Here is a 26,294-nt window from a genome sequence, read left to right as displayed (position 1 = left end):
TGGAATCAATTCAATACACTCCGGAAAACAAGGTTAGGAATTGCCAGAAGAAAGATGGAAGGAAGGGAAAGAGACAAAAAGCTTGTGGACAACCTGTTAAACTTTCTTAGACCTTTCCCCTCATCCACCCACGCCAAATTCTTAATTTTTTTCCTTGAGGAATCCAAGATTGTGGGATAGGATTCCAAATCCATAGTGCAGTTTTAGTAAGGGAGGGAAAGAGGGAGGAAGGGATTAAGGTGGGAGGATGGGAGAGAGAGAGGGAAGGAAGGAATCCTCCATCCCTCCCCTTCTTTTCTTTCTTCTGTCCCTTCCTCCTTCCTTCCCTCCCTCCCTAATTCCTGCAGGAATTAAAGAGGGAGGGAGGGAAGGGAAGGAGGGATTAAGGAGCGAGGGAGGAAAGGGAAGGAAGGAAGGAGGGAGGAAAGGAAGAATCTTCTCTCCCTCTTTCCTTAATTCCTGCAAGGAGGGAGGGAAGGAGGGAGGGAGGGAAGGATTAAGGGAAAGGAAGGAAGGAATTAAGGCGGGAGGGAAAAAAGGAAGGATGAAGGGAAGGAGGGAATTATGGAGGGAAGGAAGGAATAATCGAGGGAGGGAAGAAAGAAGAGGGGACAAATTATGGAGGGAGGAAGGAAGGGAGGGAGGGGAAGAAGGGAGGAAGTGAGGGAGGGAGGAGGGAAGGAAGGAGGAAGGGAGGAATTATGGAGGAAGGGAGGGAAGGAGGGAAGGAAGGAGGGAGGGAGGGGAGGAAGGGAGGAATAATCGAGGGAGGGAGGGAACGAAGGAGGAAGGGAGGGAGGGGAGGAAGGGAGGAATTATGGAGGGAGGGAGGAAGGAGGGAAGGAAGGAAGGAGGGAGGGAGGGAAGGAATTATGGAGGGAGGAAGGAGGGAATTATAGAGGGAAGGAATGAATAATCGAGGGAGGAAAGAGGGAAGGGAGGAATTATGGAGAGAGAGGAAGGAGGGAAGGAAGAAATTAGCGAGGGAGGGAGGGAGGAGAAGATGCCCTTAAAATGTAATCATCTTGGTGTTTAATCCAAAAGAGGAGAAGGGGAGAGGAAGTAAGGAGATACCTAATGCAAATAAATCCCCAAGGGCCGGTCTGCCACGTATCTCTTTCCCTTTCAGCACCTTAACTGACCACAGCCTAACCAAGAAGCCTGTGACAAATAAATAATATATATTATGCAAAAAGAAGACGATTGTACATAATGTATGATATAAGCTATAACTAACTTAAATAAAAGTCCCAGGCTTTGTTGAAGCTTCGGCGACTTGTTTAAATCGGTGATCCTTTGCAATAAATAGGGGAGCAAAGAAATAACCCAAATAATATAATTAATTCCCCGGCTGTAAACGTTTTCCCATTTCAGCAATAGCAAATCATTTGCACAATAAATAAACTTCTGTAACTCACAAAAGCAGTTGCAGAAAAATTGTCCGCAAACATTTCGGCATGTTTGCAGAAGGTGCTGGGTGAGTGATCCATACACTTAAAAGGTATACAAGGGATATTCCTTACAAAGTCTCCCCATTCCCCCCCCCCATACAAAATGCAAGAAAATTGTTTGGATTTGCAAAATTCTCCTTCCACCCACCCCCCAAAAATGCCATTAAGAACTCAGAAGGTTTTCACAAATAGTAAAAAACAAAACAAAAAACTTTAGCACTTTTTTTTTCTCCACAAAGTGTCCAAAATAGAACAATATTGATTTATCTGATTAGAGAGATCTTCTTCCCAGCATCTTGCAGAAAGGAATGTTTATTCACCATAGGAAATGAGACACTGTCCGGCCTTTCCTTTTACCAAAAAATAAAAATAAAAAAAATAAAAATTTAAACCTTCATGGTCTCCACTAGAGATGATTTAATGGCATCTTCAAGAAGCTGGCTGTCTGAAAAAGGTGCAGGGATTTCTGGGACAGATTCAGACAACCCAATCAGGGACTCCAGAAAACAGCTGCTCTGATCTGCAGGTTGAGAGAAGCTGGGGAGATTTGGAAACTGCAGCTGCAAAACGGTAAAGTTGTCCACGTTCTCATACTCCTTCAAGGAGTTATAAAGAGGTCCCAGGTTGTAATCCGAAAAGGACTGGAAAAAATCCAAAGAATCGGAGGAGAAGCTCAGATCCATGTAGTTCTTGGAGTCCAGTTCTTCAGAGGAAGATGGAGAAAAGCTGGCGCCCTCTTCATCCTGCTCAATGGAGATCTCCTCAAGGAGATCGCTTGGTCCCTGGTTGGCATTCTCATCCAAGCATTCGGTGATGTTTGATAAATAGCCAAAACCACTGCTGGAGCCCATCTCTCCAGCAGGGTTGGTAGCACACTGGTATTCCACATCCACACTAAAGAAACCAGAAGGGTGGAAAGAACTCAGATTATCCTGGCAGTGGCCAACACCACTGCTGTCTTCTTCTGCATCCGAATCGTTGAAGTGGAGGATCCGGGCCAGGCCATTGTCATCGATATCCAATTGCGACTTCTCAGACGGGTGAGTTCCGTACGACTCTTCCAAATCCTCGCTTTGATTGGATGACACCGACGAGTCGGTTGTGTTGCTACTGCAGCTGTTCTCGCCCACAGTCTCCAAGGTGGTGCTGAACTTGAAGACGGGCATCAGCGAGACGGCCCTTTCCTCGTAGCAGGCCTTCTTGACCGGATAGACAAATGGGTGAAGATGGTCTCTGAAGGGTAGCTCAGACTCGCTGTTTTGCTGGTTCTCTTCCAACTCCAACCTCCTGAGGGTGTGGAGGAAGTGGGTCTGCACCCGAGCTTGGTTGAACTCAATTCTCCCCTCTGTGTTCCCACAACCATCTCTGGTGCAACCACAAGGAAAAGAGGTGTAATCCATCTGTTGGAAGAGAGATCAAAGATTTAGAATAGTTTAAGGAAGAGAAGGACAAGGATAGCAATGCTCCAATATCTCAGGGGCTGCTCCAGAGAAGAGGGAGTCAAGCTATTCTCCAAAGTGCCTGAAGGCAGGACAAGAAGCAACAGATGGAAACTAATCAAGGAGAGAAGCAACCTAGAACTAAGGAGAAACTTCCTGACAGTTAGAACAATTAACCAGTGGAACAACCTGCCTCCAGAAGCGTGAATGCTCCAACACAGGAGGTTTTTAAGAAGAGACTGGACAGCCATTTGTCTGAAATGGTATAGGGTTTTCTGCCTGAGCAGGGGGTTGGACTAGATGACTTCCAAGGTCCCTTCCAACTTTGTTTGTTCTGTTCTGTTCTACTCTACTCTACTCTACGATTATTCCTATTCCATTCTAGAAGAGACACTTTATATCAGATCTCACAATGTTTCCATTCTGTTTGATCTTAGGACATAAACATCTGGATGTTATTAACTGCATTATTTGCACTAAGCCTCTTAAGCCCTCTCCCCAAGGACTGTGTCATACACTGCATGAACACACAGTTGTAATAGCTAATCGGCTGAAGAGAGCATGAAGGAATCTGAGCTATGATCGGTTGCTGTGAGAATGAAGGGAGAGTTTCCTGGTTTCCAGCCTTTCCCCCCCCTCTGTGTGTGCCTTGTATGCTCTCTATAATTTACCCAGTGATGTTCCTGCTGTTTTCATTTACCTGACTATGCTCCCGTTTGCCTCTTATTTACTGTAAATATATTTATTTATATAAAACCACAAGTCCTTTGAGAGCAGGCAAGAGAACTTCATTTTTAATGGGTGCCAATGTGCTCACAGTAAAAAAAAAAAAGGATAATAAAGGTTATCTTAATCTTATCAGCTTCTTTGACTCCATTTGGACACCAGCTGCTGCAATTCCCTGACAGAACACAATAAATTGTTTAATTTGAAGTCACCCCAGTGTTGCTGAGATAAACTCTTCCAAGATTCCTGGCCCAAATTACTTTCAAGATCCTGCAAAGTGAGTCTAGTTCTAGCCATCCACATGAACATATATACTGTTGGGCATTCACATGTGCAATTTAATTAAACAGCAGTTTAATTAAAACTGTAAAGTAAAGGATTCCAGTGGCAAATCATTGGTCACTACAAGGTCTTTACTAAGAAACTTTTTTCTTATCCATTTTGAAAGAAATCTCTTAGTGAATGAGCACAGACTTTTTTTTTTCCAGTTCTGCTTTCACGAATCTTTTTTTCCCCCAAATTTTTATTGAAGTTTAAGATAAACTACAAATAAAAACAAAAGTCAAGAAAGAAAAAGTGCAATGATAAAAAAAGAAATCTAATCAAATTTCCTTCGGATGGACTGAAGTTCCAGACTTCAACAGATGTACAATTTTTAGGGTCTACCTGGCCAGCAATTCTGGGAGTTAAATCTAGCACAGTGTTTCTCAACCTTGACAATTTTAAGGCATGTGGACTTCAACTCCCAGAATTCCACAGCCAGCATTCTGGGAGTTGAAGTTCACATGCCTTAAAATTGTCAAGGTTGAGAAACACTGATTTTTTTCTAGCACATCTGTTGGGTTTGGGGAACTGAAGACAAATCTACTTGGAAGTAGCGAGGTTGCAGCTGTCTAGTTTAAATAAAAGAGTCCATTATCCACATCATTCTGCCTTAAATATCAGACCCCAATTCCACTCTATTCATTTTGTGTAGGTATATTTCTCTGTTCCATCATTTCTGCCTCAGTTCTTGGATTATTTAAAGCCGAGGGATCTCATTTCTAAGATCTGCCTAAGTTACCAAACTTCAAATGAAACCACAATGAAATGGTGAAACAATGCCAAAAAACTCACACAGCCAAGACATAAGCATGAGTGGTTTCATATTACTTATTGAAACAAACACCAGACTTATTAATAAGTTTGGAAAGAAACTAAATAGTCTTCCAAAACCATTTTTAGAAGTTAACACAATTACCGGTAAATAAAACTACTATTTAAATCAGCCAGAATATTAAATTTGAATGACACTATAGGAAACTAGTGGGAGGTTTCTTTTCATTACAATACTCTTTGGCTTATGACCACAACCGAGTCCCAAAATTTCCTTTGTTGACCAAGACTGTTGTTGAGTGACTCTTGTCCCATTTTACGACCATTCCTTCCATCCTTGTTAAGAGAATCACCTACCTGGCATTTAATTCCTGCCACACTGCAGCTACAGGTTTCGGGGTCACAAAACCCTTGGCAGTCACAACCGCAGTTTTCCCGAGAAAGACGAATCCTTTGCAACTGCCGCTTCTCCTCCCTGTCAATCTTCTTCACTCCCATGGCCTTGAGCAAGGCCCGCCTCTTCTTGGTGGTGTAAGGCTGGAGGAAGAAGCTGTTCTCCAGATCCACATTACTGATATCCACATCGTCCACTGAGATGTCCTCTATGGTCAGCCGCTTCGCTTCCTCAGACACCTTCGTACCGTTCATAGTGAGCTGGATAAGGGGGGAAGACAGAGAAGACCCTTAATCCCGCACGGTGATACTTTGGGAGTTCAGGACTTTCTAGGCAGAGATCCATCCCTTCTCCATCCCCATGTTTGGGGGTGGGGTCTTATCCAGGTGGGTCAAATACAAGGCAAATGCCTGGTGCCATGCTGAAAAATTACCCCAGGTATTTTCTTACCAATACAGATAATCCTCGACTTACGACCACAACTGAGCCCAACATTTCTGTTGCTAGTTAAGTACGTTTTGTCCCATTTTGCGACCTTTCTTGCCACCATTGTTAAGTGAGTCACTGCAGTTGTTAAATGAGTAACAAGGCTGTTAAGTGAATCTGGTTTCCCCCATTGACTTGTCAGAAGATCGCACAAGGGAATCACATGACCTTGGAACACAGCAACGGTCATAAGTATGAGCCGGTTGCTAAGCATCTGAATTTTGATCACGTGACCGTAGGGATGCTGCAACAGTTGAAAGTTGGACATGTCACTTTTTTCAGTGCTGTTTTCAGTCATTAAATGAACTGTTGTAAGTCAAGGACTACGTGTGTATGACCAGGATCCTGGCTTCCTCTGTTTTGTATGTTCCTCCTAGAAGCTTAACCAGACTGGGACTGGGGCAGAAGGATGGAAAGGAAGAGAACAGAGAACCATAATCTCTTCTGCCCACTCCAAAACTCAACATCAGCAGAAACAAAAACAAAACAAAAAAAAAAAATCCACCACCAAAAGAAATTCTCAAAGATCCTGCGAATGTCATTCTTCTCCATGGAAAGAAAATTACCGAGAAATGACAAATTAGGTTTCAAGGCCATATTAACCCCTGGCTATCTCATAAAGGGGGTGGGCTGTTGTTCCGAGATTTAAAAAAAATAAGAACTGTTATAAACAACGTACAACGATTTCTAAAAGTTTTTTTTTTAAGTAACTAAGAGGCAGCTCAGTGCAAAGTTCTTTCCCCAGGAATGCAAAACATTGTGGCGCACATTTTTCCAACTTCCCTCAAGGAGAATTCGTGTTCCCACGGATTGCTCCTGGTCGTAGGGCTAAGTGGCTTTTATCTGCCTTCTGGGGCCAAGGGGAAGGAGAGCCCCCCAAGCAATCTGAGTTCCTTAAAATTTTGACGACATGAAGAATTGAATGCTTGCAGAGGAGAAGATTCTTACTTTCAATTTAAGGGCTTCAAGTCTTTCTTCTTTCAGCCTGTCCTTCAGCTTCTCACGGCGGACGATCTGCTGCTGCTTGCAAAATTCCGACATGGTGAATTCCCGGGAGAAGCCATGCTTCCTAGCCATCCCCAAGGTGCAGCCCCCACAGCTAGGCACGCTGGTGAATCCTTGGCAACGCGGGAAGTAGAAGACAGTGACCCGGTCAAATTCGACATTGTTCCGCCTCAACCGCTTGCTTTTCTTCAGGATGGACGTGGCTGCAGGAAGAACGAGGGAAGGAAATGAGTGTTGATCGCCATTATTCTTTTGACAAACCTCTTGTTTTTCCACCCAACTTCCCTCCAAATTAATGTTTCTCTATTTCAGCCACTTTAAGATGCGTGGACTTCAACTCCCAGAAGTCTCCAGACAACAAGGTTGCACTTCTATTCCCAGAATTCCCCAGCCAGCTATTCTAGTTAGGGAGTTGAAACCTATATTGCTGAGATTGAGAAACATTGCTCTAAGTCAGTGAGGACTAGGAGCTTGGATTTTAATTCCTACTAAAAGACATCCATGATAGTAAGAGCACTTAAGACTTATATACCGTTTTATAGTGCTTTACAGTCCTCTCTAAACGGTTTACAGAGTAGTCAGCCTATTGCCCCTCAACAATCTGGGTCCTCATTTTACTGACTTTGAAAAGATGGAAGGCTGAGTCAACCATGAGCCCCATCAGGATCGAACTCTTGGCAGTGGGCAGAGTTAAATTGCAATACTGCATTCTAACCAATGCGTCACCACGATATATTACAGGTAGTCCTTGACTTATGACTGATCACTTAGCAACTGTTTGACTTTATGATAGCCCCCCCCCAAAGATACTTATGACCTGGATTCAAAGTTCCAATGTCCACTTCCTCCCCCAAGGCCACATGACTGCATTTTGGACACTCAGGCCTGGATTTGCAGTGATTTGCAGCATCCTGTGGTCACAGGCACCACTGTGGGCAAGCCAGCTGAAGCTCTCTTCAGCTGGCAGCACCCGGACTCACGTTTTCAGCCACCCTCCTTCTCTGATCCACGTGCCTTCCCTGACACGGCCATTCCTGCAGGAGGGCACTGCATGTGCCACCCGATACTTATGGGTACGGCTTTTATCCTGGCCAGAAGCCAGACCCAACCTCTCTCCTTCCGTCTCCATGTGCACATTCATAACTTGAGCTCAGAGGCTATTTAAGGTAGGGGAGAGTTTGCAAAGAAGCGTCACCCCCCCCTCCTTCCCCCACTGCATAGGCTAGACACGGGCATGGAGCCGCATGTTGAAATATTCGTGTTATTCAACTTCCCCAGTGAGCTCCTTCTCTGCCATTAGCAAGGAAATCTGAAGGATATCGATAGAAGCAAAAATCTCTGCTTTCTTCTTTTAAAAAAAGAGAAAGCCTGCCCCTCCCTCTTTCCCTGCAGACAGGCAGGAATGCGAGCCCACCTTGAAGCCAGCCATTTGCCTTGCCGTCCTCGGTAACCCTTGGCTCGTTCCCCAGGGTCTGCCCTGGAAGCAGCTGCCATACACTTCATCTCTGTACAGGTGATCCCTACAAAAAACTGGGCACTTGAGCTATTTATCTTAAAGTGGCAACCTGTGGAACAGGTTTTTGATGGGCTTTAGAAAAAGGGTTAATTAGGGCTTTCCTCCCTCCATCCAAGCACATTTATGTATTTGTTCTTTTTAAACTCAAGAAACAAAGAGAGGACAAGGGGGGGAAAAACACAGAGAGAAGCTGAGCAGGCTAGTAAGAAAAGACAGGATGAGAATGAATTAGGAAGAGACAAAGATGAACTATTAGTAGAAATCTTTGTGTCCCCCCCCCCTTCTGCTTCTCCTTCCAGAAGGAAGGAAAAACAGGGGAGTCAAGCTCTTCTCCAAAGCCCCTGAAGGCAGGACAAGAAGCGAGGGATGGGAACTAATCAAAGAGAGAAGCAACCTGGAACTAAGGAGAAAATGGGAGCCATTAACCAGTGGAATGGCTTGCGTCCAGAACTTGTGGATGCTCCAACACTGTTCAATTTTAATGAAGATGGCTTTAGTGTAGATCAGTGTTTCTCAACCTTGACAATTTTAAGGCATGTGGACTTCAACTCCCAGAATTCCACAGCCAGCATTGCCCTCTCTCAACAGAGGGGGAGGGATACAACACCATCTCTCTCCTGTTTACAACACAGAAGTTCCAAGAAGATTCCACACCCATTTGCACTATTCAGGTGACCCTGAGGGCACAGATAAACCTCCAGGTGGCCTCAGAAAGAGTACTAACAACCAGCTGACTGCAAGGAATATATATCCTTCCATTCCTCACCATCCAGTCAGAACCGAAGAAGCTTCTTGGATGAGAAGTGAAACGTCTTCAAGGAAAAACAAGGAAGTCCAGTTACCTCTTGAAAAAGCACCTTTGGGACAACCCTAACCTGATGTCTGAGAATCTCCATAGACATTCAGGCTCCTTTGTTACAGTTCTTCCTTCATGCAAAATCACCGTGCTATTTTGAACATTAAAGTGGTGGGACAAAGCCTCTCACTTTCCCTAATAGTTTATTTTGAGAGAAAAAAAAAAATCTGTGGTTTGCAACTATGGGCTCTGCAAAACCTGGCTAGCTCACGGTGGTTTAGTTTAACCTGGCAATTTGCAGAATTCAATTAAAGAGAGATACATGGGAGTCATACCAATCTGAGTGCATTCATAATACGTGTTCAGCTAGATCAGCGGTTCTCAACCTGTGGGTCGGGACCCCATTTGGGGTCGAACGACCATTTCACGAGGGTCGCCAAACAACGCAGTCTGCCATTTTTTCCCCCTTTTCCTTAGCTGTGCTACTCCCTTTTATTCTATTGGTTTTTGAAAGCCAATAGAATAGACTCTCTTGAATAGAGTCTAATTCTATTGGCTTTCAAAAGCCAATAGGAATTGTCCAGGCTGTCTCTGCCCTGCTGAGCCCGCCGAATGTCCCAGTCTGCAAACGGTGCTGCAAGTTGTCTGCAGCGAAGGCGAGTTGTCTGGAAGCTTCCACCCCTCCCTGCTGAGCAACTACTAAAAATGTAAGTAAAAGAGGGCCAGGGGTGGGAGGTGGGAGGCTGGCGGGCGCAGGGAGGGTTGCTGGCGCATGTGGGGTCCAGCGGGTGCCTTACCTCCCTTGGGCTGGGCCAGCTGGTGACCCAGCCGGTGGTCGGCCTGCGCCGTTGCTGCCCCTTTCCAGCTACGCCTCAGCCGGCGCAGGGGGCGGCACCACGCACGCGTGGTGCTCCCGGGCAGGGAAAGTCCTTGACTTACGACCGGTTGGGTAGTCCTCAACTTACGACCGGTTGGGTAGTCCTCGACTTACGACCGGTTGGGGGTCACGGCATTAAAAAGGTTGAGAACCACTGAGCTAGATCAATCTGGAATCCATTTACTTAAAATGGGCTCAAGTCTTCTAGATATTAAATAATGAGAATTTCCGTCTGGAGAGGAAAAAGAAGAGCTAAGAGGTGAACCGCAGCCAAAGAATCTGTGGGCAAGAATTACAAATACAGTCTCTATACTAGTGACCAGTTCCTTCTCAAAGCCAAACGGGTCAGCTGAAATCAATACAGGTAATTCTCAACTTACAACAGTTCATTTAGTGACCTTTTGGAGTTACAACAGCACTGAAAAAAGGGACTTACGATCATTTTTCACCCTTACGACCACTGCAGCTTCCCCAGAGTCAGGTGATCAAAATTCAGATGCTTGGCCTTTATGATGGTCGCAGAGTCCTGGGGTCACGTGATCCCCTTTTGCGACTTTCTGACAAGGAAAGTCAATGGGGAAGCCAGATTCACTTAACAACCATGTTATTAACTAGACCAGTGGTTCTTAACCTGGGCGATATCGCCCCCCCAGGAGGCAATTTCATTTTTCAGGGGGGCAATGGAACGAAAAGGGGCAACGTGGGGGCGAAGGAATGAAAAGGGGGCGATATGGGGGCAATGGAGCGAGAAGTTTTGGGGACACTTTTGAGACTTTTTCGTACAGTGAATCGCTGTATATCTGTCGTACAAAAACATCAGATCGCTCACTATTAGTGGATTGAATTGTGTTTTCAAATGTTCCTCCAGCTAGCTTCAGTACAGAACGCCGTACATATGTGAATATGCATCGCTTATCTTCATGCACATTAAGCAGCAGCCTCTACCCATACAGTGGCACACCATTGGCCAGAATATATGGGAAAAAGACTGGAAATAAATTATTTGCATCGATATGTCCTGATGACAATTTTAAAGAAAACAAAAAAAGCGTTTGCATGAATTGAAGAATTATTTCCTATGTTGTGATTGGTGGAGGGGAGCGATGACAACTTCCTCATTGGCTCAAGGGGGCGATTCGTTCAAAAAGGTGAAGAACCACTGAAGTAGACAACTGCAGTGATTCAAAAAAGGTCATAAAATGGGGAAAAAACTCACTTAACAAATGTCTCACTTAGCAACAGAAATTTTGGGCCCAATTGTGGTCTTAAGTAGAGGACTAACTGTATTTCTCATCCTGGGCCAAGAGAGGGAGTCTTTCCTTCCCCTCTTTCCATTCTTTCCCTCCCTCCCTGCCTCCCTCTTTTTTCCTCCCTCCCTCTCCTCTATTTTCTCCCAAAATCACATTTTTTTTAAATCCTAATTTTCCTCAATCAAGACAGAACGCATACCCCATTGCCAAGGATGAAGATGCAAAGGAAGGAAAAACGAAGCTAGTTATTTTTACTACCCTGCTTGAGTGTTTGTCATCCTCCCCTTAAAATTGTCTGTGTTGCCTTTTGCACAAGAATTCAAAAAAGAAAGCAGCTTTGTTGCTTCCACCGACACCCAGCGCACCAAGCAGATTTGCAAAACAGCCTGCTAAGTCTACTATCCCCAAAGGTTCTGAACAAGATTTATTACGAGCCATGCCCGGGTTGTAGGAGCATAGCAGATGGCATTCCTGCAAAGAAGTAGACACTATTTCTGCAGAACTTCAGTGAGAAAGAGGCACAGACTGATTGCTAATAAAAAAAGGGGTTGTGTGTGTGTGTGTGTGTGTGTGTGTGTGCTGTAAATCTTAGCCAAGTCCTGTCAGAGCAGATCAAAGTTCTGCGGGAGGCACCTAGTTAAATAAAGGCTTGCATCATAAACAGATTCTTAAAAGGTTAGCAAAAATGGTACATGTTTAAAGATTTTTTTTTTTTTTTGCTGCACAACACTTCCCTTTAGGAGCTTTTTCAAAAAAAAAATAATAATCATCATCAAACGGGTATAATCTCACCAGAAATGAAGACTTTTTTACTTTTGATTTTCAAAAAGTACATCCTCTTATTCAAACCATTTGCTCATACAAAGACATCCAAAGGTGGGCCCTAAAAGTACTGTTAACTCAATCAATCCCTCCCAATGCTGCTAAACACTCTCCATCTTAATATTTTTCTGACAGCTGTTTTCAACTCTTAAATCTAACACAAATACTGGTAGTCTTCGGCTTACAACCACAACTGAGTTCAAAATTTCTATTGTTCAGTGAGACAGATGTTAAATGAACTTTGCCCCATTCTTGCCTCCGTTGTTAAGTGAATCACTGCAGTTGTTAAGTTACTAACACAGTTAAGTGAATCTGGCTTCCCCCATTGATTTTGTTTGTCAGAAGGTTGCAAAAGCGGATCACAGGGACACTGCGACCGTCATAAATGGGAACCAACTGCAAAGCATCCGAATTTTGATCATATGGCCATGGGGATGCTGAAATGGTTGTAAGGGTGAAATATGTGCCACTGTAACTTTGAACTATCACTAAACAAACTGTTGTAAGTCAAGGACTATCTGTATGTCACGAAATATGACAAGAGATCCCTTAGCCGGACCCCCAAGCTACTTGAATGTTTTGCAAAATCAGTATTCAGAATCTCCTGAAGGGGCATGCCTGGCTTCAAAACTGGAAACTTCTGGTGGTGAAGAGAACTGCAGACCTTTGCAGGTTGAGTGAGCCTGGTTTATTCTCACAAATGCATTAGGAAACACAGTACTTACGGGTGAAATCCATGTTTAAGGCCAAGGTGGGCTGGAGGCCTACTTGGCTGTTTTCTTCGTCAGATTCCCAACCTGACAAAGCTGAAGAGGACGAGAAAGGAGAAGATGTAGATGAAGAGGAGATGTATGAAAGATCATCGTCCAATTCATCATGTTTCCGTTTTAGCACTCCTGTCATGATTAGGAAGAGATTTTTTTCTTATATCTGAGTGGAAAGAACAAAAAGAAGAGACAGTCATGAGTAACAAGTCCAAATCATTTTCAAAGATATGCTCCAAATGAAACATCACCAGACAGAAAAATTTTCAAGAGATTCTCAACAACTGGAAGACGAGATAGGAAGACAAAGGCGTCCTCAACCCAGCCATCCCTCAACTCTTCAAATGAGCTTAGACTACATCTCCACCCACCAAAAAACCCCATTGTTCTCCTTCAAGACATCCACAATTCCTTCACACAAGGAGCTCTGATGTCCAAACTCAACCAAACTCAATAGGACAGTTACGGGTCAAGATCAGCCAGTATATCTAAGAAGCCTACATGACACTCATGGGTTCTTCTGCAATGTTCAGTGGTTTCTTGGCATCCAGGTTGGCCTGGGAAGGGACTGCTCATAGAAAGGAGTGCTTGAAACCCCCTGGTTAGAAAGGTGAAACCAAATTGTGTTGAAGCTCACTCCTGAAGAAAAGTTCTTCATGACCCAATCCAGCATTTTGATAGCTCCAAGCACCCCTCCCCAAAAGAGACTTTACTTTCTCTAACTTTGTCTAGGATAATGCCGGCTGAGAAATTCTGAGTTGACATCCACAAGTCATAAAGGGGCCATGGTTCCCCACCTCTGGTTCAGCACCACTGTTTCTCAGCCCTTGCAGCTACGTATGCTAGCTGGGGAATTCTGGGAGTTGAAGTCTACACATCCTCAAGCTTGGTGGAGAAACATTGCTCTAGATCAGTGGTTCTCAACCTGTGGGTCGGGACCCCATTTGGGGTCGAACGACCATTTCACGGGGGTCGCCAAACAATGCAGTCCGCCATTTTTTCCCTCCTTTTCCTTAGCTGTGCTACTCCCTTTTATTCTATTGGTTTTGAAAGCCAATAGAATAGACTCTCTTGAATAGAGTCTAATTCTATTGGCTTTCAAAAGCCAATAGGAATTGTCCAGGCTGTCTCTGCCCTGCTGAGCCCGCCAAAAGCCCCATTCTGCAAACGGTGCTGCACCAGTTGAGTAGTCCTTGACTTACGACCGGTTGAGTAGTCCTCGACTTACGACCGGTTGGGGGTCGCGGCATTAAAAAGGTTGAGAACCACTGCTCTAGATTGAACCAAGTCTGGCAAACAGGAGGCAATGATATCCTTGTTTCGCTCACTAAACAAAAGCATCCATAAAGTGCTTCAACATCATTCTCCTGATCATTTCTGTAGCATGTGAGCATCTAAAATGGTATGTGAACAACCTACTACAATGCCTGAAATTGGCTAACTTATCAAACATAGGGAGATCAAAGAGTTTTGAATTACTTTGGAAGGGAAGAGGAAGGGAGGGGAGGGCTTAAGAATAATTCCCCATACACTATTTTATTGCAAGGCCAATACAATGTACATAGGTGAAGCAACCTTATTTCTTAAATTTAGTAATTTTTCTCTTTTCATGCACCCTGAAATACATCAATCCTACTGCCAGTTTTCATACTCACTTTTATTAAGTTAAAATGGAAAGTGCTAAGGTTGTTTCAGTCATGACTTGAACACACTGCTCTTCATGATATCATTATTTGATAGATTGTCTGTCATTGCTTCAGCCAATCACAGCCTTAGAAAATGACATTAGCCCCACTGGTCCAACCCTTTGCCAAAATGGGGGTGGAATATACAGGTAAAGGTTTTCTTCCAATAGTTCCTATCTTCCACAGAGGAAGCTGCTCACTGATTCTCCGCATGGCCCCTTGTTCTGTCTTATTACTAGGTTCCAGTATGGGCTAAGCAGCTCTCACCTGATCGTCTAAAATCAGTGTTTCTCAAACTTGGCAGCCTGAAGCATTCTGGGAGTTGAAGTCTACACATCTTCCAGTTGCCAAGTTCAAAAAACACAGGTCTAAATTTTAAAATACCACAGCAACAATCAAATAATTAATAATAATAATAATAATAAAAGTGTCGCCTATGCAAAGAAGCTGAAGAAACAGTGGACCACCTGGCAAACTGTTGCAAGAAGATTGCACAGACTGACTACAAGCAGCGGCAAGACAAAGTAGCAACAATGGTGCATTGGAAGATCTGCAAAAAATATCATTTGCCTGTAGCAAAAACTGGTGGGATCATAAAATAGAGAAAGTCATAGAAAATGGTAAAATTAAACTGCTCTGGGACTTCAGAATTCAAACAGACAAGCACCTGCAACATAACACCCCAGACTTAACAATTGTCGATAAGAAAGACAAAAAAGTCTGGATAGTGGACGTGGCAGTGCCTGGAGACAGCAGAATAGACGAGAAAGAACTGGAGAAGATAACAAAATACAAAGACCTACAAATAGAAAGACTGTGGCAAAAGCAAGCAAGGGTAGTACCAATAGTCATAGGCTCCTTGGGTGCAATCCCAAAACAACTGGAGCACCACTTGAACACCATTGGCATTGACAAATTCTCTATTAGTCAATTGCAAAAGGCGGCCTTACTAGGAATTGCTTCCATCCTGCGACGATATCTGTAATACCATCAAACATCCACATCTGCCTTTCCCAGGTCCTTGGGAAGGATTCAAAAGGTAGACAAAATGCCAAATCCAGTCTGAACATCTGGCTGACTGTGCGATGATCCATAATAGTAGTAGTAGTAGTAGTAGTAGTAGTAGTAGTAGTAGTAGAAGAAGAAGAAGAAGAAGAAGAAGAAGAAGAAGAAGAGGAGGAGGAGGAGGAGGAGGAGGAGTTGGAAGGGACCTTTGAGGTCTTCTAGTCCAACCCCCTGTTCAGGCAGGAAACCCTATCTGATACAGATAGACCAGGGGTAGGCCACCTTGGCTCTTTTATGACTTGTGGATTTCAACTCCCAGAATTCCTGAGCCAGCCATGCAGGAATTCTGGGAGTTGAAATCCACAAGTCATAAAAGAGCCAAGGTGGCCTACCCCTGCGATAGATCCAAAACTACAACTAAAAAAAAACATGCAGTGAGTTGTTTGTTTCCAGGAACAGGCAGGCCGTACACGCCTATATTTCAGAAGTGAAACAGCCAGAAAATCAACCTGCCTTGTGTTTTAATTCAGACTTGTGTAAAAGGTCAGTTTGTGCAACCCTGGCCCAAAATCTAGGGGCGTCAGCGTGGAATGCAATCACCCTGACATAAACACATAGAAATCTCATCTCGTCTTGCTAAGTTGCCAACAAAGACATTTTGTTCGGCTCTTCCAGTTCTTACTCATCTCGTTTGACCGAGAACAGCCTTTTTCTTTCTTTCTTTCTGACTTTTTTTTTTTATATACCCACCCCTAACCAGAAACACGATGAAGCAGATCAAACCCACAGGAATTCCTCTCTGGCACAGCCAGCTCTTCCTATGCTGGGAACACTTTCTGAAAAAGTATTCAGCCCAGATGCACATTCTTCTCTGATTTGAACATCTCGTTTTCAAAAGGAAGGTGCAGGTCAGAGATGGAAAGGAGAAGAGGGGGGGGGGGCGAGGAGGCTGTGTGTGGAAGGACAATGCAACCAGCTCCGAAGTTTGCAGAAATAAGAAGGCTTAAAGAGCCAATTCTGCTTCTAATCTGCTACAAAGGCAGGATTTTTCAGTGGGAAAAAGGAGATAATTCCCCCCACCATCACCATCACCAAAAATAAACTGGCAAGAAATTACATTCTGCAGGGGGGGAAAAAAACCTGTATTTGTGCAAATGCAAATGCACAATGCCAATTGCCTTGAGCTCTGATCCAATGAAGGAAAAAACTAAGCATTTTTTTAAAAACTGCATTGCTATTCTTCATTAGCATGACCACATACAGTGTAAGAGAGCTAGTGAAAAAGTTGAAAAGAAATCTTCCCTATGTGTGCTCCACTTTGGAGGCGATCCTGCAAAGCTGAAACTAGATGGCTCTTGATCAGCCCCGCCAGGATGAAACTTCTCCTTGTAATCCAGAAAAAATTCAAACATTCCTTTGAATTCAGGCCTTCTCGGCCAGCCAAAATCCCTATTGTGCAACAAATATTTCTTGTTTGGCCTGTCAGGGTTGGAATCTGCCTGATGTGCAAGATTTCAAGGTGGTGTTCTTACCACTTGCTCATCCAGTTCTTCTTACAATACCCCTGCAAAGTTGGCTGGGCAGAAGAACAGGGACAGGGTCAAAAATCATCTAAATGTCCTTGATTGAAGGCAGGTCTCTTTCCCCATTGCTAGTGTAACACTCCTATCTCAGTCCCAAGCTGGTGATGGATGGATCTGGCCCTCTAGCATGGAGCCAGTTTGATTTATTGGTTAAAGGCAACAGGCTAGAAAGCAGAAGACGGTAAGTTCTACTCCCGCCTTAGGATCAAAGCCAACTGGGTGACTTTGGGCCAAACACCAGGAGACGGTGAGTTCTAGTCCTAACCTGGCCATCAAAGCCATCTGGGTGATTTTGGGCCAATCACCAGGAGACTCTGAGTTCTACTCCCACCTTAGGCATGACAACTGCCTGGCTGACTTTGGACCAATCATCAGGAGTCGGTGAGTTCTAGTCCTGCCTTCAGCATGACAGCCAGCTGGGTGACTTTGGGCCAATCACCAAGAGACTCTGAGTTTTACTCCCACCTTAGGCATGACAACTGCCTGGCTGACTTTGGACCAATCACTAGGAGTCGGTGAGTTCTGGTCCCGCCTTGGACACGAAAGCCAGCTGATTGCCAGCCAGTTTCCCCCCCCCCCTCTCAGGCCAACTCACCTCACAGGATTGTTGTGGGAAAAATAGGAGGAAGGGACATTTGGCATGCTTGCCACCTTGAGTTAGTTATAAAAATAAAAAAGTCAGAATATAAATAAATAAATTGGTACTCCTTCGAACAACAGACAACCCCTTGCACTCCTGGGAATAGATCTAACAGTCGTCTTCCCTGCTACATTGGCGTCACACAAACACATGGGCTTCTAAAAATAATTATGGATTATCCAAGCCGAGCATCTATGGCTTCAGAATTCCAAATTTGCTTCACAGCTCAGAGATCCCAGCAGAGGCCCATGAAAACACATTGGCCCTGGGCATGTGCAGAGTGCTTTCTCCTCCCCAACACAAATGACGGTTTGAGAATGGAGGGGCACCTCTTAAGAGTCTGGAAAAAAATCAGAGAAGAGCAACTAAGAGGATCCAAGGCCTGGAGGCTAAAACATACAAAGAACGGCTGGGGGGCTTAGGTTTGGCTAGTCTAAAGAAAAGAAGGAACAGGGGAGACATGATAGCAGCGTCCCAGTATTGGGGGGCTGCCACAAGACAAAGGGGGCCAGCTTGTTCACCAAAGCACCAGAGGGCAGGACGAGAAACAATGGTTGGAAACTGATGAAGGAGAGAAACAACCTGGAATTAAGGAGAAACTTCCTGACAGTGAGGACAATCAACCAGTGGAACAGCTTGCCACCAGAAATCGTGGGTGCACCATCACTGGAGGTTTTTAAGAAGAGACTAGACATTCACCTGTCTGAGATGGTGTAGGTTCTCCTGCTTGATCAGGAGGCTGGACTAGAAGACCTCCAAGGTCCCTTCCAGCTGTGTTCTATCATGATCCCACTCCTTCCTCCAAATAATAATAATAATAAAAAAACCAGCCAGCGTCCAGCTTCCTGGATGTACGAGAACACACTGTGTACATGAGGGAAGTTAAGGACACTTAGCTTCGGAGATTCTTTGGTTTCCCGGTGCCAGCTTGGGCGCAGCCTTAGGAAGCCCAGCCAGCCTCTTTGGCGCTGCTGCGCATGCTGAGGTGCTTTCCAAAGCTGGTTTCAGCTACAGAAGGCATGCCAGCTGTGTGGGTGCTCAGCTTGGGAGCGATGATTTACTACTGAGACTGATTTACAACCCACTCTGAGAAAGCAACCAACCAGGCTGGTGGCACTAAACGCGCCACCCACATTTCTCCAGGCTTTGGGCTGTTAACAGCCATCCAGCGGGAACCTATTTACAGACTTCTGTGCCATAAATAACAGCCCCCTGTTTCCTGAAGAAACATCCTAAAAAAAAAAAAAAAAAAAGACAAAAAAAGCCCCAGCATCAAGATACTTTGCTGCAGTTGAGGAAACCTGAATTTTCACACAGAAAAGTGAACAGCTATGAATAGAATAGAATAGAATAGAATAGAATAGAACTGGAAAGGACCTTGGAGGTCATCTAGTCCAACCCCCTGCTCAAGCAGGAAACTCTACACCATTTCGGACAAATGGCTGTCCAGTCTCTTCTTAAAAACTTCCAGTGTTGGAGCATTCACCACTTCTGGAGGCAGGCTGTTCCACTGGTTAATTGTTCTAACTGTCAGGAAATTCCTCCTTAGTTCCAGGTTGCTTCTCTCCTTGATTAGTTTCCATCCATTGCTTCTTGTCCTGCCTTCAGGGGCTTTGGAGAATAGGTAGACCCCCCCCTCTTCTTTGTGGCAGCCCCTGAGATATTGGAAGACTGCTATCATGTCCCCCCTCGTCCTTCTCTTCATTAAACTAGACATACCCAATTCCAGCAACCTTTCCTTATATGTTTTAGCCTCCAGTCCCCTAATCATCTTTCTTGCTATTCTCTGCAACTTTTTCCAAGGTTAGGTTTGGAGAAGAAAGGCAAATGAAGATAGGAACAGACAAGACCAGCTTTGCAGAAAAAAAAAAATCGCCCAAGTAAGGAACATCTTATATTCTACTCTAGAAACTCACCCATCTACTCCCTGGAAATGCAGAGGTTTGCAAATTACAGCTAGTCCTTAACTTACAACAGTTTGTTTAGTGACTGTTCAAACTGTTGTAAGTTAAGGACTAGCTGTAATTTGCAAACCTCAAAGTTACAACAGCACTTAAAAAGTGGGTTATGACCATTTTTCACACTTATGACCATTGCAGCATCCCCATGGTGATGTGATAAGAATTCAAACGCTTGCCAACTGGTTCATATTTATGACGAGAGGATCGCAGTGTCCTGGGATCACATGATCACTTTTTGTGACCTTTTGACAAGCCAAGTCATTGGGGAAGTCAGATTCACTTAACAGTTAACTTAACAACTGCAGTGATTCACTTAGCACGTGTGGCAAGAAAGGTCATAAAATGGGGCAAAACTCACATAACAATTGTCTCAACTTAGCAACAGAAATTTTGGGCTCAGTTGTGGTCATAAATGAGGTCTACTTGTATTGGTTCCCAAGCTAAATTGTGCCAATCAAATCCTTATTCAGCAGCCTTGCTAAGAAGATGCACTTTCAATGGGTTGAAAAGAGACTTAATTTCGTCTCCCAAAGCACCCAAAACTAGCTACACCCCAAGACAATCTTTGCCAACAGAACAAACAAATCTGCAACATGTTACTGACTCTCTTCCAAAGTCTTTAGGGGAAAAAAAAACATTTTGGTTGCTTGGAGGCTCTCTGGATTCACCTTGGCCAGCAGGGGAATGCTATTTATAAGCCTCTCTTGTCACATTTATAGGCCAATGGTGTATGATCACATCAAAAAAAAAAAAAAAGAAAGAAAGAAAGAAAGAAAAAAGAGCAGTCTGGCTGTAAGAACAACTTAGGAATGTGAGGGTGTAGCCCAGAAATTTGTATAGCAACCTAATTTCTCACTGAATAGCTAAACAAACTATAATTTTGAAGTGTGTCTTGAAAATATTCTAAACTAATTTAGCTAATTTCAAATATTTGGATTGGAGAAGAAACCTATAATTATTAAATAACTTTTTCCTGCTTGCATCAGCAGCACCATTCATGAAGGGATGGATATAAGCCTGCCTGCCTTCCTTCCTTCCTTCCTTCCTTCCTTCCTTCCTTCCTTCCTTCCTTCCTTCCTTCCTTCCTTCCTTCCTTCCATCCATCCATCCATCTCCTTGGGGTTGCCACAATCAGTTTAAAAGCCTTCCTGACCTTATATCAGGTTTCTCAACCTCAACAACTTTAAGATGCGTGCAGTTCAACTCTCAGAATTCCTAAATCAGTTGGAAATTCTGCGAATTGAATGAAGTCCAGGCATGCTTGCTGGGGAATTCTGGGAGTTGACGTTCGTCCATCATAAAGTTGCCAGGGTTGAAAAATAGTGATCTAAGGTTTCATTAACTCACTACAGCTAAAAATAGATGAAGAGGCTTGCCATGGGACAAAGATGGAAAATAACACATATTCTCCTTCCCCCCCCCTCTCTCTGTGTCTCACACACACATGCACAAAAATTCCCATTTCAAAATGAAAGCAAGAAGTACAGTAATTCAAAGTGTAGAAAGGCCTTTTTTTCCAGCAAGTGAGAGGGTAGATAAGGTCACCCTCTAGATCCCAGGGCGAAAAGCAAATTGTTTACTGCAACTTTGTGTTCCTCTGGAAGGGCTCTATTCAAAGATGGAAGTTGCAGTCCAACACATCTGGAGGGCCTCATTCAAGGAAAATGCAAACATGCAGAATTATCAGCCCAGGTAAGTAAGGTAGCGTGTATATTTATTTCCTCAAACGCAAGACACAGCCAAAGGAGAATTTCTTAGTTTTTTAGGGATGACTTTCACACCACATATGTCTTTCTGGGAGAAGAATAGTTGGATTGTGGCGGGGTGTATGTTTGATAAATCACTCCATAAAGCATTAGATACAGGTAATCCTCAACTTACGACCATAATTGAGCTGTAAATTTATGCTGCTAAATGAGACAGTTGTTGAGTTTTGCCCCATTTTATGACCTTTCCTGCCACAGTCATTAAATGAATCACTGCAGTTGTTAAGTTAGTTACACAGTTGTTAATTGAATCTGGCTTCCCCATTGACTTTGCTCATCAGAAGGTCATCAAAGGGGATCATATGATCCCGGGATCCAGTTATAAATATGAACCACTTGCCAAGCATTTAAATTTTGATCATGTGACCCTGGGGATGCTGCAACGGTCTTAAGGGTGAAAAACAGTCAATGCCATTGTGACTTTGAACGGTCACTAAATGAATGGTTGTAAGCCAAGGCTTCTGTATTTATGAAATGGTGTTGGTTAGCTTGTGAACCAAGATTCAGGGTTACTGTAAAAGATGATCAATCTATCAGTACACACAATGGATCAGAATATTTCTCTCTGCGCCTCTTTTACATTTATAAATATCCCATTCGCTTTAATCAGGATGTGAACATGGTGGCGAAAACTATGAATGCTGTTCAGTGCTTAATCAAATGCTCTATTTCATTGCCAATGAATAATTAGAATACTTCCTGTGTTTGTCCCCCAGTGAATACACTCTGTATGTTGTACCTTTTAACTTTACATGTAGCTGCACACAACTCTCCAACGCACACCAGCTGGAGAAACTTTAAGGCAAAAGCTCTGACTGTGAGCTAGAATTAAACTTTTTTTAAAAAAGTACAATGACTTTGCTTCCAAAAACAGTGGGGAGGTGGGAAAAAAGCACCTGCACCCTAAAACATTTAACGCCAATCACAACACCCAGCTAAATTCAAAAGAAAAGAAAACCAGACTTTCCACCAGTCCATTTCATAAGAACTGAAGACTAACATTGATAACGCATAGAAGTTTTCAGTGTTCTACAAACACTCTGAAAATAGGTGAGGAACTATTAATACCACTTTACAATGCCTTGGTAAGGTCACAGTTGGAATACTGCATCTGGTTTTGGTCACCATGATATAAAAAAGATGTTGAGACTCTAGAAAGAGTACAAAGAAGAGTAACAAAGATGATCAGGGGACTGGAGACTAAAACATACAAGGAACGGTTGCTGGAATTGGGTATGTCTAGTTTAACGAAGGACGAGGGGGGACATGATAGCAGTGTTCCAGTATCTCAGGGTCTGCCCCAAAGAAGAGGGAGTCAAGCTATTCTCCAAAGCGCCTGAAGGCAGAAGAAGCAAGGGATGGAAACTAATCAAGGGGAGAAGCAACCTAGAACTAAGAAGAAACTTCCTGACAGTTAGAACAATTAATCAGTGGAACAACCTGCCTCTAGAAGCGGTGAATGCTCCAACACTGGAAGTTTTTAAGAAGAGACTGGACAGCCATTTGTTTGAAATGGTATAGAGTTTCCTGCCTGAGCAGGGGGTTAGACTAGATGATCTCCAAGGTCCCTTTCAACTGTGTTATTCTATAAGTCTGCTACTGTACTGGGCTGTTCCGACATCACACAGACACACCTGTGAGGACTGAGATAAGAAGGCCAAGCGATACTTTAGGGCATGGACAGATACGCACACACCTATCTGCGGAGTCCCTGGTGCTCTCTTAGCTTGGCTGTTTCCTTGCAGATGTTTCATTACCCAACTACTGGTCATTCTTGACTTACAACCATGTTGGTGCCTGCCCATCCTGGTTGTAAATCAGGTCATCCAACCTGATTTTGAGACCATTTTTTGCGAGGGTCATTCAGACAAGCAAAATTAAGGGGGGGGGGGGAAGAGTCAGATATGCTTAACGACTGTGTTTACAATTGGTTTGCTTTATGGTCAAAACCCCTTCAGAAGATGGCATCTGCTTTTCCTCATTGGCAAAATCTCTGCCTCAGTTTCCCAAATGAATTAAAAATAATAATAATAAAACTAAAATGGCTGTTGTGGAAGATTTGTGCCGAATTTTAATATCAGTCAGCTCTGATTTCAAAAGAATGACTTCAGCAACAGTACAAGAAATTTATTCTAGGGAAAAGTGTGTTGATTTTTAAACCTTTGTGTAATTAATGATCAGTCCTTATGCAATCCAACTATATGCTAATTATTGGATGTTTAAGCAATCTGACTCAATTGCATTATGATGTACCCTTAAGTAGGTAAACAAAAGTAACCAAAGAGTTTTAAAGGATGAAATCAGAACTGTATATTGCATATATAAAATATCCTGACTGCAGACAATATTTCATTTTGTAAGTTTCCACACAGCATCAAAAGCATTTTTCACCCCAATGAACAGAGAGAGAATCTTGCTATGAATTCTTTAAGTCTTAAAACTTTAGGGAGAGGCGGCACCCTTTCAGCTCAGAAAATCAAACATACAGGATAGTTTTGCAATGGTATTATAAGTTATTCTTCTTTACTACCAGTAGGTGGTGCTCTAGTTACAAAGGAGATTGTATTAGGAGCAACTGGAACAGAAACTGTTATTGGAGTTAAAGAATAAATCAGAAGAGAGAAAAAAAGAGGAGGAGGGAGTGAGGAAGGAAGGAAGGAAGGAAGGAAGGAAGGAAGGAAGGAAGGAAGGAAGGAAGGAAGGAAGGAAGGAAGGAAGGAAGGAAGGAAGGAAGGAAGGGACTTTCCCATGGTCAATTGCATTTGTATCCAACTATGTGGGTCTACAGATTTCACAGTTCTTACAATCAGGGAAAGCAACATGCACATAATTCATAGGCTGAAACATTTCCCAATCTCATGCCAGCCGATGTGTGCTCAAAACTAAGGCACAACAAGACTCCACTGAGAATTATTTTATTGGAGACTGGCTCCTGCAGATTTATTCTGAGTAAGTTAAAACTCACAGCCCTCCTTCAGGGGGTGAAGACTTGGTATATAACTAACACCACCAACAAATTGTGCTGCAAACTAAAATCTCTGTTCAGAGTTATGCCAAACTAAGAGCAAGCCATACTTTTGATGGCTTACAGTATATAACTTACTAACCCAATAAATTGCCAGCAGATTCTGGTCTGCTGTTGGACGTCAAAGGAAAAGAGCTAGCAATCCTTAGCTAAGGTTTAACCGGACATCTGGGGGTTTGTGTCTGGGTTCCTGTCAGTTTGTGACATCACCTCAGCTGAGTTCCAGCAGCCTCGCCATTCCGTCATGGCTAAATGATGCAAGTCTTACTAACTGGCAATCCCCACGTTTAGAAGAAGAGCTGACTTCTGCTGCTGCTCAGTTAGGGTGAGTCACTTCCCAGGAATCAAATACACAGTATTTCCCCGGAGTAGCTATGACAAACAGGAGAGGAGACCAACAGGAAGAGAGATCTCAGAAGAGGAAAAAACGCCCCACCTTCATTCATTCCTAATTCTACTCTTGGTGAAGGGCATCAGCCCCCTCTGTGGGTCCAGGAAATTCACACTAGTCTGTTAACATTGCTTGGGGAGGGGTCGTTGCTCGTCCCATCAGAAATAGCCCCGGTATTTAAAAAAAATCTCTTGAGGTGGATCAGCGCCGAGAGTGGAACGAAGCGAGCGAGGGACCCAAACGCCCAGTTCCAAGGAATTGGAACGCGTCCTATTCACACATACCCCCCCTCACCCTCCGGTCTAGCACGTTCCCGCCAGCGACTCTCCCCTCCACAAAGCCCTGCAGGTAAAAGTCAGCTGGGGATCAGATAAGCAGGGCGGGCAGTTCCCCCGGTCCCGTGAGCGCTTTGCTCTGCCTCGGCAACCGGGCGTCGATCTGGGAGAACAGGCTAAATGTGAAGTCGCTTAGGATCGCCGCCCGCAGGCCCAAGGATCGCGATCCGACCAGGAAAACCGTTCCCCGGCTCGCCACAGGGAGGCAGTCTTGTCTGGCTCAAACAGATCCTCCCTCGCTGCGGGTGCAAACCTCGACTGAAGACGAGCTTGGGAATCGGGACCCCAACCGCAGACCCCCCCCCCCCGAACAAGTGTCTGCCTGCAGAAAGTCACCCCTGACCTGGGATTCCCTTCCGACGGTGGGAACGCGCGTTCCCCTCCGCAGTGCCCCCTCCTGGTCGGGCATCCTCCGCCCTCTCCAGTGTACTTAGCCCTCGGCCCTGCCGATCCTGACGTGTCTTTTCTTCCGCGTCTCGGATCCCCGACGACGCGAGTTCCCCTCCAGACAAACCCGAACCAGAACCGGCCCCGTCCTGTAAGGCGCCCCGTCCCTCCTCCTCATCGCGAGCCAGGACCCTCCCCCGCTGCCCCCCCAAGCGCCCACTCCTTTGGGGAGGGGAGTCCCAGCGGTGGCGGAGTCACTACGCCTCCGGCTCCAGCGGCAGGCGCCCCGACAGAGACACTTACCGGCGCCGCTCGAGGCTCCAGGGACATCCGCCGGAGGAGTGCAGAGTGCAGAGACGGCTTCGGGGAAATCCGGCTGGCGGAGCGGCAGCTCAGGAGCGCATCGCCGCGGAGCAACAGCAGCGGTAGCGGCGGCGAGAAGCGCTGAGCTGCCTCCGACCGTGCTCGGCGCGGCTCTGATCTGGAGGGCGCCGCTGCTGCCGCCGCCGCTGTCGCCGCCGCTCCTCCTCCAGCTGCTTGCGCTGCCCTTTTTCGTCAGTGGAAAACTCCTGTGCGCTGACGCAGGAGGTGACCGGGGAGCTCAGCCAGAGACAGCCCGGCCCGCTTCCTGCCCGGCCTCCTTCTCCTCCCTAGCGGAGCCACGCTCGGCGGCAGGAGCAGCAGCCGGGGGGGGGGGAAGAGGAGGAGGAGGAAGAAGAGGGGATGAGCAAGAGCCTAGTGGCCTCCCTTCCCTTCCCGGAGAGAAAGGGAGAGCGCAGGGATTGGCTGGATCCGTGGCCGCAGGGATTCGCACGTCGGTGTGTGTGTGTGCGCGCGCGCGCGTGGGCCTCGCCCGCAGGAATTTCTCTGGGGTTGCCGGCGTCTCGCAGGCGTC

At 44.9% G+C, this 26,294-nt stretch overlaps 1 protein-coding gene across 5 annotated transcripts in view; it reads right to left on the bottom strand.

Moving 5' to 3' along the window:
- Positions 1 to 1,671: 1,671 nt before the first annotated feature.
- Positions 1,672 to 26,294, bottom strand: part of CSRNP1 (cysteine and serine rich nuclear protein 1) — a 30,173-nt gene continuing 5,550 nt past the window's right edge. The window contains exons 1-5 of one of the 5 annotated variants that reach the window (XM_039355251.1): positions 25,703 to 26,266; positions 12,583 to 12,787; positions 6,540 to 6,799; positions 5,069 to 5,365; positions 1,838 to 2,851 (exon numbers count right to left, since the gene is read on the bottom strand). In XM_039355251.1, coding sequence (XP_039211185.1) covers positions 1,838 to 2,851; positions 5,069 to 5,365; positions 6,540 to 6,799; positions 12,583 to 12,760 — 1,749 coding nt within the window. In that variant the 5' untranslated portion in view covers positions 12,761 to 12,787; positions 25,703 to 26,266. Of the gene's footprint in view, positions 2,852 to 5,068; positions 5,366 to 6,539; positions 6,800 to 8,010; positions 8,678 to 12,582; positions 12,788 to 25,355; positions 25,493 to 25,702; positions 26,267 to 26,294 lie in introns of those variants that run through there. The other 4 variants (XM_039355253.1, XM_039355254.1, XM_039355255.1 and 1 more) reach the window with 4 other exon arrangements.

This window comes from Crotalus tigris, unplaced genomic scaffold, assembly GCF_016545835.1.
Source record: "Crotalus tigris isolate CLP2741 ecotype Arizona unplaced genomic scaffold, ASM1654583v1 scf7180000018650.477379, whole genome shotgun sequence".
Classification (NCBI taxonomy): Eukaryota; Metazoa; Chordata; class Lepidosauria; order Squamata; family Viperidae; genus Crotalus; species Crotalus tigris.
The sequence above is the reverse complement of the archived record's forward strand: the minus strand, read 5'-3'. Positions and strand labels throughout refer to the sequence as shown.